The 13,725-nt window shown below is 48.8% G+C and overlaps 1 protein-coding gene across 1 annotated transcript in view; it reads right to left on the bottom strand.

Moving 5' to 3' along the window:
• Positions 1–13,725, bottom strand: part of cntnap2a (contactin associated protein 2a) — a 198,617-nt gene that overhangs the window by 32,195 nt on the left and 152,697 nt on the right. The window contains exons 16-17 of the mRNA XM_076158328.1: positions 3,582–3,738; positions 1,450–1,577 (exon numbers count right to left, since the gene is read on the bottom strand). Coding sequence (XP_076014443.1) covers positions 1,450–1,577; positions 3,582–3,738 — 285 coding nt within the window. The remainder of the gene's footprint in view (positions 1–1,449; positions 1,578–3,581; positions 3,739–13,725) is intronic.

The raw sequence follows: 13,725 nt of genomic DNA, 5'->3' as shown, positions 1-13,725 counted from the left end.
CTCCCTCACAAATCACCAGAGCTGTGTGAGCCGACAGATTGTTGATGTTATTCAAAGCCGCTCCTATTTTGGATACGAGTCCTGCTGCAACACATCAAACAGTGTGTTACAGGTGTGCGCCACATGTTGCAACAACGCTGCAATGTGACGGTTGAGCAACTGTTGCCTCCTTTTTTACTACTTTTTTACCCGATTGACCCCTCTTTGTTACCACAGCAACCCCCCGAGCGGCGAGTAGGAAAAACCGGACTCCGCAATCCAGATCTTTCCTGTTGGAACGAGACGTTTGATGTAAAACGTTACGGACAGGTTGAACCAGTGTGGGGTCGTAGGTTACAGAGGACTCGCGTGTTCTCGAAACTAATTTATCCGGTCTTAACTGTGGGTTTTTGAAAGGAAGTCTAGTTTTGGATGGTTTCGTAGTGTAGAGACAGATCTCCTTAGTCAGCCTCCTCTTCATAATAGAGCTGCGTCTCTCTTCATATGTTCCTTTCTGCGTATACACAGCCTAATGAATCCCAGAGAGCTTTGTTACCAGCCTCATATCTTCCTCTCTGTACCCTCGTCTACTGGGTTAAACTATTGACAAAGGTATTATCTCCTACCGCCGTTATGATCCAAACATTCCCACAGGTGCGTTTTTAAACAAATTGGATTAAACTACCTCAAACAAAACGATCTTCCATTTGTGCTTATGACATTTTAAACAGGGGCAGGACTTTAATGAGAGCTGCGTTTAAAGACACGGGGACCTTTTGATGTAGAGTTCAAAAAGGTTATGCCGTCAGGCCTCCGCAACCCAGCTGAGAACTATTTCAGGAATAGGATTGAGAACCAGCGGAGGGATTGGGAGAAGGTCATTAGTGCATACATTTCCTCCTCAATTAGGCCGCCGCAACACCGCCACGCCGCTGCTTCACCCAGAGGTCTCCCCTCCTCTCACCTGCAGGTTAGCCTCACACACGCTCGCCCCCGTCAAGGTTCGCCGATCGGATTTGAAGGCGCAGCGTGACTGGGCTACGAGGTACGACGCTGACCTTTCTGACTGGAGCCTCCTCAGGCTGAGACCTCCTGCCTGCCTGCTGCACCTTCTAGACTCTGAGGCCTGAGGCAGGAAACCTCGCGTTCGCCAACTGTGGCTAAACCCCAACTCGGCAATTCTCGAACTAAGTGCAGCGCCACTTCTTAAATAGACACAGTTTTACTTATTTATTGAATTTTATGTAGCACTTTATTATAATGTCTCTATCAGAACTCATTATTTTCTTGGAGAAGTCTTTTGTTAACACTTCTTCTTGTATTTCAGGCAGTATGTTTATTGCGCAGAACGCTCATCAGTTCATAAAATATGCACGAGATGTTGATGGCGAGGTGAAGCAACCGATGTGTGTCACATTTGCTAAGCTGCCAATCAAAACGTCATCAATACATCATCAATAGAGCACTCACTGTCTCCCTTGCAGCGCAGAGGGCCGACAGTCAGTTTGGCCTCGGAGCCCGGGCGGTTGGTGTCACCCACGGCGACCTGGCTGATCGGCAGGTGGTCCTTGTACATCAGGAAACCGGAATCTTCTCTCCTGCAAGGTTGAAGACAGGAAGATGAGGTAGAAGAGGAGGATGAGGAGGAAGAGGAGCGTTGATAGAAAGTCTTTCATTGCACACGCTTCTGCTGCTTTTAAGCGACACTTGAAACCTTTTTTATGCACAACCATTAATGTTTTCATACAAAAGCAATTCTGAGAAGTGCAGGCTGGAATTATACGCCACAGATGAAGACGTTCTCTTCCTGGGGGAGGAAGATAAACAGCGTGAGGAGGCGCCGGGCGTACAGGACGGATTTATAGGCGATAACAGGTACTTGAGGAATACAAATTAGACATCTGGGCGTCGAAACAAAAAGGGAATAAAGAAACAGAAATGAGAACATGAGAGTCGTCACGGCGAACGAGGAGAGGAGGAGGAGGAGTGGAGCGGTAGTACAGCGTGGGATGAAGCATTGATGGGGACAATAGACGGGCTGTATGGAGGCAGGTGAGCCAGAGAGAGGGAGCGAGCGATCGTGGGTCGACTCAGCGGAGCAAGGACGAACACAGCGACCGACGAGAGGCTGAATGAACCAGGATGAATCAAACTCTATCATCCTACCGCAGCCTGGCGTGTGTGTTTGAGTAAGAACGCTTCAGATTCCCTTACAACTTAATTCATTCTTTTTCGCTTTTCATTGAAGTCACTTAATGTATATGAAGATGTTAGAGACACGGGGGGGGGGGGGGGGGGGGGAGCTGTCTCATGGCTTTTGTGTGTGTGTGTGTACACGCCGTGCATATGTGTGTGTGTAGTTGCAAAGAGAGTTGTGTGTGGGGCAATACTTCAAAAGCTCACTCAGCCTAAAAATGACATATTAATGCGCACAATATTATCACAGAGAATAAGACTTGTTTGTGATCTCATTAGTTTTCCAGATGAAGAGGGACCGCGAATAGAAAATGAAATCTCTCTCACTAACAGAAACAGAAACACACACACACACACACACAAAAGGCAATGATGAAATGTACGAGTATATTCATCAGCTGGCTAAAAAGGAGCGTTGGAGCAGAGCGGCGTGCCTGTGCAGGTCCACATCGCTCTTAATGAACACATCAGTGTTGGAGGGATTCATCATTCATTCATTTCAGCCTTTGAAGTCGGACTCATCCGTCTACGCCGCGCTAAAGCAAATATATTCGCCGGTGACAGATGAACGCCTTTTGTCATGATTTTAAACCGCCATTTGCCGCGGCGATGACAAATCCAGAGTCAATCAAACGCACCGGCTGATTGCTCACACCCAGGCGCACGCAAACGCATCAAATCAGCGCCGATTAATGATCCGACCTCCCATTACTGGTCTGATCTGGTCCAGGATTGTGACATCATATCAATGCGGAAAAGGAATTTCAGGGCTCAGAACTAATCAATCAACAACTGAGCAATTTAGACGTAAAGTCATAAAACCTAATGATGTCATAACTCAGCAATTATTCAGGCAATCTGTTCTAATCTGGGCCTCTGGTGCGTCTCCTAACTGATGCGTTCCTACGGTGACATCATGTTTTCATATTCTCAGATTCGATTATGATTTAATTATTGTTTGTACTCTGTAAACTTCCTTCAGGGAAATTAAGTCGCCTTCTTCCAAAATCTACTAAACCGTGCACGTGCAGGAACGAGCCTGAAGGGGGGAACTGACACTTCCTGTTTCATCTTCAGGAGAGATTTAAGGAAGAGTTTGTGATGACTTTTTTGTTTAGAATTGGCGGCTGGAACGGCTGCGACTGTCTGAATCTGACCCAGGTGAGGTGTAAAGTCTACACGTCGGACTTGAAGGCCTTGTCCCTGCGTCTGCGCTCTTCTTCTACTGTCAATGTGACAAACAGATGTGGAACTGCAGGAGACGTGAGGCTGTAAAGCTCCGGGATGAGACCAGACAGCTGGATATTTAAAGCAGCGTTAAGCAGAATGGCGTGGGATTAACAGATGTGCTGACTCAGGTGTGTGTGTGTGTGTGTGAACGTCCTGCCCCGCCCCCTCTGACTCACCACTGCCTGTGGTCGGCGTCGCAGTTGCAGTCAAACTTGGGGTCGGTGCAGTTCCTGTCGATGCCGCAGGCGCATTTCTGGATGCCGGGGCCCGAGCCGCCCCAGTAGAAGTGTTTCTCGCTGCCTCGGCCCACCCACCACGTGTACGGGGACCCCTCTGGTGGAAGAGAACACACAAACACACACACAATATAAACAAAAGACACTTCAAAGTTCTCATGCGTGTATGAACTCTTCTTAACGCAGATACGGAGTTAAACTGTCACACTGTTCTCTTCCATTATTAGTGAATAACTGTTAACTGGTTAATGGCTTTAGTGTTTTGTTTCATTAAGGTTTATATGTGAGGAACGGTGGTGATTCATTGGCTGAATGTGTTTGTGCACAGCTGGATGTCGAATCCACCGAAGCTGGCAAGTGCTGGGTTTTTTAGAGCTCCATTAAAACACTCATCTGTTCTATTGTTCTGTATGAATCAGTGTGTGTACGCCTCTGTGGAAGGTTTGTGCGTGTGTGTGTGTGTGTGTGGGGTGTAGTGAGTGGGTGAGAGGTGAGGGATCAGCGTTTTTCAATATGAACTGTAATATTGTTTCCTCCGCCTGGGCTAACACACTCCGGCACGGGACGGTGACGGGGCGGAGGGATGGGTGTAAAGATTTGGGCGCCTGCCAATAAATCAAAATAACAGCCAGCGAGACTGAAACAATATTAGGTTTCACTCTTTTATTCCCGCCGAATGAGCCGCATTGTCAATATCGCTCCGTCAAATTCCATCAGAGGCGATTAAATCTCCTGAGCCGCTCTTATTTTGGCGGGGAGGGATTGGAGCCGACTTTTGATGCGGCGCAATTGCATTGAGAGTGGTGTGTGATACTGTGCGCTCTTATCCAGACGCTGGACCGGAAGCGATTGATGCCTCAGATGTGTATGTGTGTGTGTGTGTGTGTGTGTGTGTGTGTGTGTGTGTGTGTGTGTGTGTGTGTGTGTGTGCGTGTATGTGTGTGTGTGTGTGTGGTTATTGCCGCCACAAAGAAAATGAGCCTCATCTCTCTTCAGGCCACTTTTCAGACAAGCCTCTGTCAACGGGATTAACACTGCCGGCTCTGTCCCTTTGTCTGAGTGTGTGTGTGTGAGTGTGTGTGTTGTACTTTAACACCAGTGCCTTCTCACCCACACCGCAGCCACCAAATGCACCCTGACGCAACACTAATGAGTCGAATGTGAGTGTATTCTTCATGAATGTCACACTGGAGTTTTTCTTCTTCTACTCTGACTATAGGCTCGCTCATTACGCAGGCTTTCCACCCGGATCCTGCGCAGGTTTCAGGGGGCAAATGTCACCAAAGGAGCTAAATGAGATAGGAATCTGTGTGTCAGGTTCACCATCGAGTGTTGGGTTCAGGTTTTGTAATGAAGGAACTGTGGCATTTTGGCTGCTGACCCTTAATGTGGCTTTAACTCTAATGAATGAATAAAATGTCTGCTGCTCCGGGGACGAGACAGAGGGACGGCTTCATATAGCAACGTGGGTCCAGCTGCACGGTGTCGCTCTGCAAACAAGTACGTCATCTTTGTGTCCCTGGCCTGTGTGTGTGTGTGTGTGTGTGTGTGTGCGTGTGCAGTCAGGCTAAATTCACAGAGCCAGAAGGACGGCCACCCAAATCAACAAAACCATGTAGCGTGCAGCGGCGACTTAACCTCCCTCTCCCTCTCACCTCCGGCCTGTCGTCCTGCTAACCACCCCCCCCCCCCGTCCGTCACACCTGTCCACATGGCTGGACGCACTAAAGCGCCATTGTTCCTTTCGCCGTCCCCCCTCTTCGTCGTTTGAGGAAGAGGGGGAGGAGAGGAAGCGGCGTAGCGGTGAGCCGGGCGCTAATATAGGAGCTGTGTGTCGAGTCGTGTCTCCTGTGCGATCCAAAACAAGCAAGTGAGCGGTGAAGAGAGATAGAGTGAGAGAAAGAGAAATGTGTGTGTGTGTGTGTTGGGAAGGGGAGGAGGACGAGGAAAAGTCGACGTGGATGGATGGAGATGTGAGGCCGGCTGGCGCAGAGTTCACATTTACAGCCACGGGAGAGGAGAGAGGAGTCTGCCAAGATGAGGCTGAACAGAACGGGTGTGTATCGGTGTGTGCGTGTCTCTGTGTGTGTGAGAGTGTGTTTAAGAGAGACAGGGAGTGTGTTTGGGCGCGGGAAAAAGCCCTGGGTGAGAAGAACAGGTGTGCAGTAATTATCAAAAGCCTCTGTGGACTATGATTTGTCAACTACCTGTGTCCTGGGAGTGGCACCTGTGTGTGTGTGTGTGTGTGTGAGGGAGTGAGAGAAAGAAAGAAAGGTCATTTTGGACCTTTAGCAAACGCCTATGATGTCACACCTCAGCCCGACGGCCTCTGAGCGAGGAAAGGAGGCAGAGAGAGGGAGCGGAGACAAGAGTTGCGTCTCTTCCTCGTCTTCCCACAACCGTCCCAACTCCTCCGAGCTCGAATTTCCCAGATTTACTGCTTATTGTCTTTTTAATTGTACTCTGAGCATCCATCTCTGCGCCTTCATTCCTTCCCTCTCTCACTGCCAACTCCCCGAACAAACATGCTAAACATCCACCAGGGAGGAGGGAGGAGAGAGGAGAGAGGAGAGAGGAGACATGACAGATTGATAAGGCCTGGGGTTGTATTTGTCTCGTGTTCTCCGGGGGGACAGCTACACGTCGCTACTTAGTCTGACGCCTTTATCTTTCTGTTATTCCAGAGGCTCACACACACACACACACACACACACACACACACACACAGACACACACACTCACGCGCACAAGCACTCCTTCCCTCTTTCACCTGTTTATCTCCCTTCGTATCCAGGGCGAGCTAATGTCTACATCTTCATCACGGCTGCTGTATGTTTCGCGCCGGGATTCCAAAGTCCCCGAGCAAAGACGGAGAGAGAGAGAGGGAGAGGGAGGGAGAGAGAGAGAGAGAGAGAGAGAGAGAGAGGGAGAGGAGAGAGAGAGAGATGGAAGCTCGGAGAGATAAGAACGGAGGCGGGCGGCGACAAAGACGGAGAGATATGGAGAGGAGGTGTGATCGCGGTTTATCAATGTTGAGCGTGTGTGTGTGTGAGCGTTCCTTCAGATGTCCAGGACTGACGCTAAATGATGTCGTCTCCAAGCCGCCGCCTCTACAATCTGACTCATTCTGAGATAAAGAACACACTGACACCTCGTCTCCCTGACCTCACTGGCTCGACCGACACTTCCTCACTTATATCCACGACGGCATCCTGAGCTTGTTTACAGGCCTTTTGTTAAGATCTCCTTCTTCTTCTTCTTCGTCTTCCTGTGAGGTCAGGGTTGGGTCAAGAACCTCCGCCGAGCCTTTTCAGACACAATATCGCCTCAGCCCCGCAATTAGATCCAGAATGGCGTGGTTAGCAGCTCTCATCCCTGACAGACGGATCACAGCCCTCCCTCCCTCCTCTTCCTCCTCCGGCCTCTGAGGAGCTCCACACGAGTCAAAATGGCATCCACGCTGTTCATATCAAGGGATCACACCCCTGCCAGTCAGAGCGTGAACTGAAAGGTCAGCGGATCCAAAATGGCACTCGACACGCTCCGCTGCTCGCCTCCCCAGCGAGAGAGGAGATAATGGCTTTGAAGAAAAAAAGCGGCCATTTGGAGCCGAAATGCCAGAACGCCATTCATAACCCTCAGACCGCCGCTCACTCCGGGACGGCGCCTTTAACTGTCTGCGCCCCGGAGTCATTACATCTGGAACACCGGTTCATTCTTAACACAATTTACACTACGTTTCCTTTCTGCGCCCCCGCATTGACGTCACTCGCACGCACACACACACACAGTGAACCTGTGTGTACGCAGATACGAGTGTAAGCAGATCGGCGCGCTCTGAAGGGAGAGAGGAAGCCGATCGATAATCTTCTCCTCCGCCGGTGTGTTGTTTAGAGAAAGTGACGGCTGGAATAACTCTGGTTGCATCGTGCCGCCCTCTTGTTTGCTGAAACACACACACACACACACACACACACACACACACACACACACACACACACACACACACACACACACACACACACACACGCCGGGAGACATTTAAACACAAAAAAAAGGGTGTGGGCCCGACACACGTCTACGTACTCGCTCTCCTCTCTTGAGAGCGAGCCGAGCACACACACACACACACACACATTCCCTGATCTTAGACGCTCCTGTTTTTTGAACACAAAGTCATGGATCGATACATCTTTGTCAGGGCGCAGTCGGCTTCTGCTCTTTGTTTTGCCCGTGTGTTTTGTGTGTTTTGTGTGTTTTGTGTGCGCCTGCTGGTCTTTGTTTGGTGCTTCTATCCATTTAACATCTCGGGTTATGTAGGGAGACTCCTGGGGGGCGGGAGGGGGGGAGTGTTTGAGAGAGAGAGAGAGAGAGAGAGTGAGAGTGAATTAGGAAGTGTGTGTGTGTATTTACCTTTGACTGATCTCATTCCATTGTCTCAATCTTTGTGCTCCCCTGATCCACCTATCCATCAATTTCCTTCTGCCTCTCTCTCTCTCTCTCTCTCCCTCTCTTCTCTTCCTCACTCACTCTCTTGGTCTCAGCAGCATCTCTCTCTTTCTCTCTCTCTCTCTCCCACCTATGTCTCTCTAACTTCTCTTTGCACGCCCCCAGTCTCTCTACACTCCCCCCCTCCCATACACCTTTACCATCTGTTCTCACATCGCTCCGTCTCTGCGGCCTTGCCCCCACACCTCCGTCTCTCCCTCTCTCTCTCTCTCTCTCTCTCTGCCCCACCTGTCTATCCATCTCATATCTTCATGACAGCTCCCCGGCATCTCTTAATCTCTTTATGTTCTCATTAGCCCGACTGTAATCTACCCTTTAATCCATGCTAATGGAGAACTCCCACCGCTCTGATCGTGATCTGAGGTTGCGTTTGAAACACATCCTGCCCCCCCCTCTTCCTCCTCCTCCTCATCCATCCCTTATGGTTTGTCCTATGGTTTGATCTGAAAGGGCTGCGATGCATACTAACCACCAGCCGACTGCAATTAGCTCTAATAAACTACTCTGGATGGGTAAATGTGAGACTTTGGGCTTGAATAGTAATTTGAGATAAGTCCTAACGCTCTTCTGCCTGTTTGTATATTGTTCTTATCCTACACATTCATTCACTCGGCTGCCGACTACTCATCCAATCAAGCAGCTGCCATGTTCATTTTGTTCCACAGATACACTTGTACCCATTACAAGTCTTGCCATTATTTTTAGTGCCGCATTAGCATTACTAATGGAGCCATTCTGTCGGAATAGCGGCGGAATAAACAGAAATAAACAGAAATGGATGGCCTCTCCCTCAGCATTCGCTCAGCACTTTGGCGGGCTGGAATAGAGCGGGAAAATGCAGAAATGTGCAAAAGAGGAGGGAGCGGCGGTGGGCGGTGGGCGCGGGGTGGGGAGAAGCGAGGCGTGAGAGCGTGCAGCAGGCGAGCCGCAGCAGGGGGGGCCGCACAGGGGGGGGTAATGAGTTATTTCCACGGTTTCAACCTGGGAGAACATTCCCCACGCCATCCTGAGCCAACCTCCCGCTTCCCTCGCTCTAGTAAACTCACCGTGCACACCTGAGTCCATTTACAACTCTTCACGGGTCGTCACTGAGGCCATTAAAGGAGAGGTAACGCCTCGCAGGGGAGACAGAAGGGAGGGGGATGGAAATTAATATCAATGGTTGTGGCCTTAATTGGCTTGTCTGCGTGATAAAGGACACAGTGACCGGACTGGGCCGCAATCATTTCCTTTTTGAAGTGTGCACCCATGCCGCCATGTATGCGCACAATGGATGGACGCGCGCACACACACACACACACACACACACACACACACACACACACACACACACACACACACACACACAGTAATTGGACAAAAGTGTGGGCTGAAGAACATAAACAACCATAATCATCATTACTGTGGGATAATCTCAATCAGCCTGGGTGTGTAAGCGTGTGTGTGTGTAAGCGTGTGTGTGTGTGTGTGTATCAGTGTGTGTCACTATAAGTCAGATTTAGTGCCACGTCCGCTCAGGTCAAGGCCGACAGACAGATGTGTCACGGGGGGAAAATGGCCTCTGCGGAGACGCGCTCGTTTTTCAATTTGCCTGTCCCGACCCATCCGTCTCCCGACACACACACACACTCGTCAGCCTCGTCATACGGGCGAGGGACACAGAGCGCGACGATCATAATTACAGAGGAGGACGAACGGAGCGTAAACAATCCTGAAGAGGCGACGGGCGAAGAGACACCGGGGTTTGTTAGCGAGGAGTGTTACGCCGTTTCTGGAGCCTTCTAACGTTGTTGTGTTGATATTTGTCTGGATTTAGGCGAGAATGAAAGAATATTAAGTTTACATAGACAAGTTCTCTTTCTCTCTCTTCTTTCCATTTAGATTCTAAACACACACACATGAACACACTGGATCACAATTACAATTCAAACTACTACTACTGCTTGTTTTCAAAACCTCACTCCCAGAAAGCGGATCGCCCAGACAAACCTGGCAACCTCACAGTAAGGACGCTGAAGTTTACCTGTAGGTCTTGTGACTTGTGACAGATGTTTGCATTTGTGGGTGTGAGGAAGCAAGCAGGTGTGGATTTGTCAGTCTGTGTTGGGTTTGACAGAAGGAGTCGTGCGAAGATTCACAAGGAACGTGTGAAGATGGGAGCGCCAGTCGAAGGTAAATTGCAACAATAAGTTAACTTTGACTCCATGTTTGTGAGAAGTTTCCACCAGAACAAACAAGAGGGAAGATTACAGCTTCATCCAGTCTGTCTGCCATGTTTTTGGTCCTTTGAGGGGATTGATTGATAAGTTCTGAGCTCCAGTCTGAAATAAGCAGTTTGCGACAGTTAGAGAGGGAAACCGTCTCATTTAAGCTGTGAGGGTTAATCAATATCATAGTAATCCTGTGTAAATGTGCTAATTGCAGTTCAGTCACACGCCGTGTTTCAGATGAACTAAGCTCAAACACACAGGCAGGGAGGCTCGCACACCCAACAACAACAACAACCAAACAAAATGAAATCTGGATTCCCCTCACGCTGCTGTGACACAAAACAACATGAAAAAGATATAAAGTCTCTCCGTCGTCTTTCAACTGTCGGGGGAATCTCAGCTTTTTTTTAACTTTGTGTTCCTGCATCCGGCTGACATGCAGGTGCCACCGCGTGCTCGTCACAGCCGCTCCCGCTTTGTTGTAAGAGCCGTTACGGAATTTACAGGTTAGGGGGTTTTCCAGACAAATGTGGAAAATGTCAGATCTGATCCCTTTCCCTGTTTCTCCCATTTATCTGGCAGCTATTATAAAGCTCCTCAAACAAACACACAAATTATTCATCCACCTCCATTGTTGCTTTCCCACACATTTGGACTCTGATGTTACGTCTACAGCCGGGTTCGTGACGTCTGACACGCCCGGAGCCATCGCTTTGCCGGTAAGACAGGCGGGTCTTGACTCGGCGTACGCCTCGTCTTTAAAAGGAGAACACATAATAACCTCTAACACCTCTCTCATCCCTCCGCGCTCCCGCTCGCCTCCCCCTCGCTCCCATTTGCTCTGTGTTTGCGGTCGATGGGCGGGGTGAAAAGGTCAACCTGGCCGGGGCCAGACACTAACCCGCTGAGCTTCTCCCTGAGCACACAAAGACTCAGCAACACTCTCTATCTCTTCCTCCACACTCGCTCCCTGTTTTCAAGCTTTGCCGGCTCCCTTGTCTTCTCCCTCGTCCCTCCTCGCTTTGTGCTTCCAGCTCCCCTTCACTCTCTCTCTCTTTCTCTATCTCTCTCTCTCTCTCGCTGCCCGCCGTGTCCACCTTGGGTTGAGTTATTGATTTCTCTAAAGGTTGACTGCAGCAGCCACCTTCCTTTCTCTTTTCTCTCCGTCTTCAACTCCCTCTTCTTTCCTGCTTTGCTCTCCTCCTCCTCCCTCATCTTCCTCTCTGTAGCCTGGTTTCTTTACGCCTTTCTTCACGACGAACGAGTGAAGTTTGGCTTTGAAGCGACAACATAGGACGTGTAAAGACTAATTCCAACCCTCGTCAATGGGCCAGAGGCAAAATTCCGCCAGTTCATGATCGTAAACATTGCAGATACACAAAGGCGACAACATCAAAAGGCTGTGTGTGAAACTATAACACATTATAACGCACGTGTGAAGTCAAAAGGATCCGACCGAGCTGCTTCGCCCCGCACACCAGAGCGGATTCACCCTTACTCCACAGGTTTGCACGATAGATTTCGAGAGACGGTGGCGCACACATTTGCACACTAATGAACAAAAACAGATGACGCCGAAACTGCTGTGACTTGTTTCGCGCTTAAAGAGTTAATACTGCAGACGGGGTAAGCGGAACATAAATATTTATTAGCGCATTGACGGAAAACAGAGGGAGTCAAACTTGTCAAAAGGTTAATGTGATTATGTTTCATATATAACTGTGATTATGACAGGAAGTCGACTGAGGCGCCTCTTCGTTTCTGTTCCAGCTTCCTGTCCTTATCTTTACCTTTTTCCAGACATTTCTGATGTCTAAACTCAACTCAACTGTCTATACTATTACGATACAAGCACAAAGCACACACAGAAGCAGTAGTGTGTGTCGTGCGAAGCTACAAATGTGCACATAGGACAATAAACACAACACGAGACACCAAGATCATTAAATCTAACGTTTACGCTTAGAGATAGACGAAAATTCAAACTGCAAATGTGCAATGAATGCACCTTCGAGCGCTTAGAGAACTCTAGGATAAATGTGCTTGGAGTCGTTCTAATAAGCTGCGTTAGAGGGAAATACTGTAAAGTTGAAGCACTTTGCTGCGAATTTGTTTTCAGACGTGTGAGGTTCAGACTTCTGTGGTGCATTAAGTGTTTTCCACCTGCCCATCATCGCCTAATAACCTGTCCATGATGTCCTGAGGAACACGCTGACCAGAGGAGTAATGAGAGCCCGGCTGACAGGTGAGGCTGCACCTGGATGGAGGGAAGCTCGTTACGGAGAGACTCTGCCGTGTCCCCGCCTTTCCGTAATTAGGAAACTTTTGGGCTGTGGGTCGGTTCTTCCCTCTCGTTTGGTCGCGGCGTTGCGGGCTGTAAAAAAAGCTTCAGTTTAGGTTTGACAGCGAAGAAGGCAAAGATTTTTTTGCTGGAGATCTGTGCGTGCAAGTGTGTGTGTGTGTGTGTGTGTGGGGCTCCTTTGGATCCGTCAGCGTCAGGGTTTACACGAGGACACGGGATATAATGGGATGTGACAAAGAATTAGGTTAGAGGATAGAGCTCTGTCTGGAACGTGTGTGTGTGTGTGTGTGTGTGTGTGTGTGTGTGTGTGAGAGAGAGAGAGAGAGAGAGAGAGAGAGACTGTGTGAGTTTCCTCTTTTACTGACCTATATTCTCCTTTCTAATCTGTTATTCTGACTGACTGAGACCAGCTTTCAAAGGTGAGGTAGCGCAATTAATTTCAAATACATGCATAATATTTATATCTAAACTACCGGGGCTATAAATGATTGATCAAACACTAATATATCGCCTTAACAACACAGGTTTGGAGTACATATCATGGCGATGAACTACAGACCCAGTTACAGGTTATATACATGGCACAGAGGGAAGATGTCTCCTGTAAAACATTGATTATTGTGATCAGATGACCTTAGATGTTCCCTGTGGTTGCCATGTTCTCATGTCATCGCCAAAACGAAGATATACTTGTGATATTATAAGAGCATTTTGGGGTAGTTAGATGTGTAATCACCAGGATGGACTCATATTAGTCCATGTTTCTGGTAAACACATTAACCTGACCACGACTGAGCTGCTCAGAGCCATTAGTGCTTATTTTGTTGTTACTTTTCCTTTAATTTGCTTCGCTAATAACAGACCAGCAATATGTATCTATCACTGCTATTAGTATACGTGTGGAAATTACCGGAAAATAGCTCTTATCTAACACGGTAAGTGCCTGTGGAGCTGTTTGAACATGTGTGTGTGTGTGTGTGTGTGTGTGTGTGTGTGTGTGTGTGAGAGAGAGATGCTGTGTCAGTTAATGAGGGCCAGAATGATTGAGCTGCAGAGAGGAGCA

The sequence above is a fragment of the Genypterus blacodes genome, unplaced genomic scaffold, assembly GCF_046128005.1.
Source record: "Genypterus blacodes isolate CSIRO-AG114 ecotype Tasmania unplaced genomic scaffold, CSIRO-AGI_Gbla_v1 ptg000076l_1, whole genome shotgun sequence".
NCBI lineage: Eukaryota > Metazoa > Chordata > Actinopteri > Ophidiiformes > Ophidiidae > Genypterus > Genypterus blacodes.
Note: the sequence above shows the minus strand (reverse complement) of the source record. Positions and strands in the feature narration are given on the sequence as shown.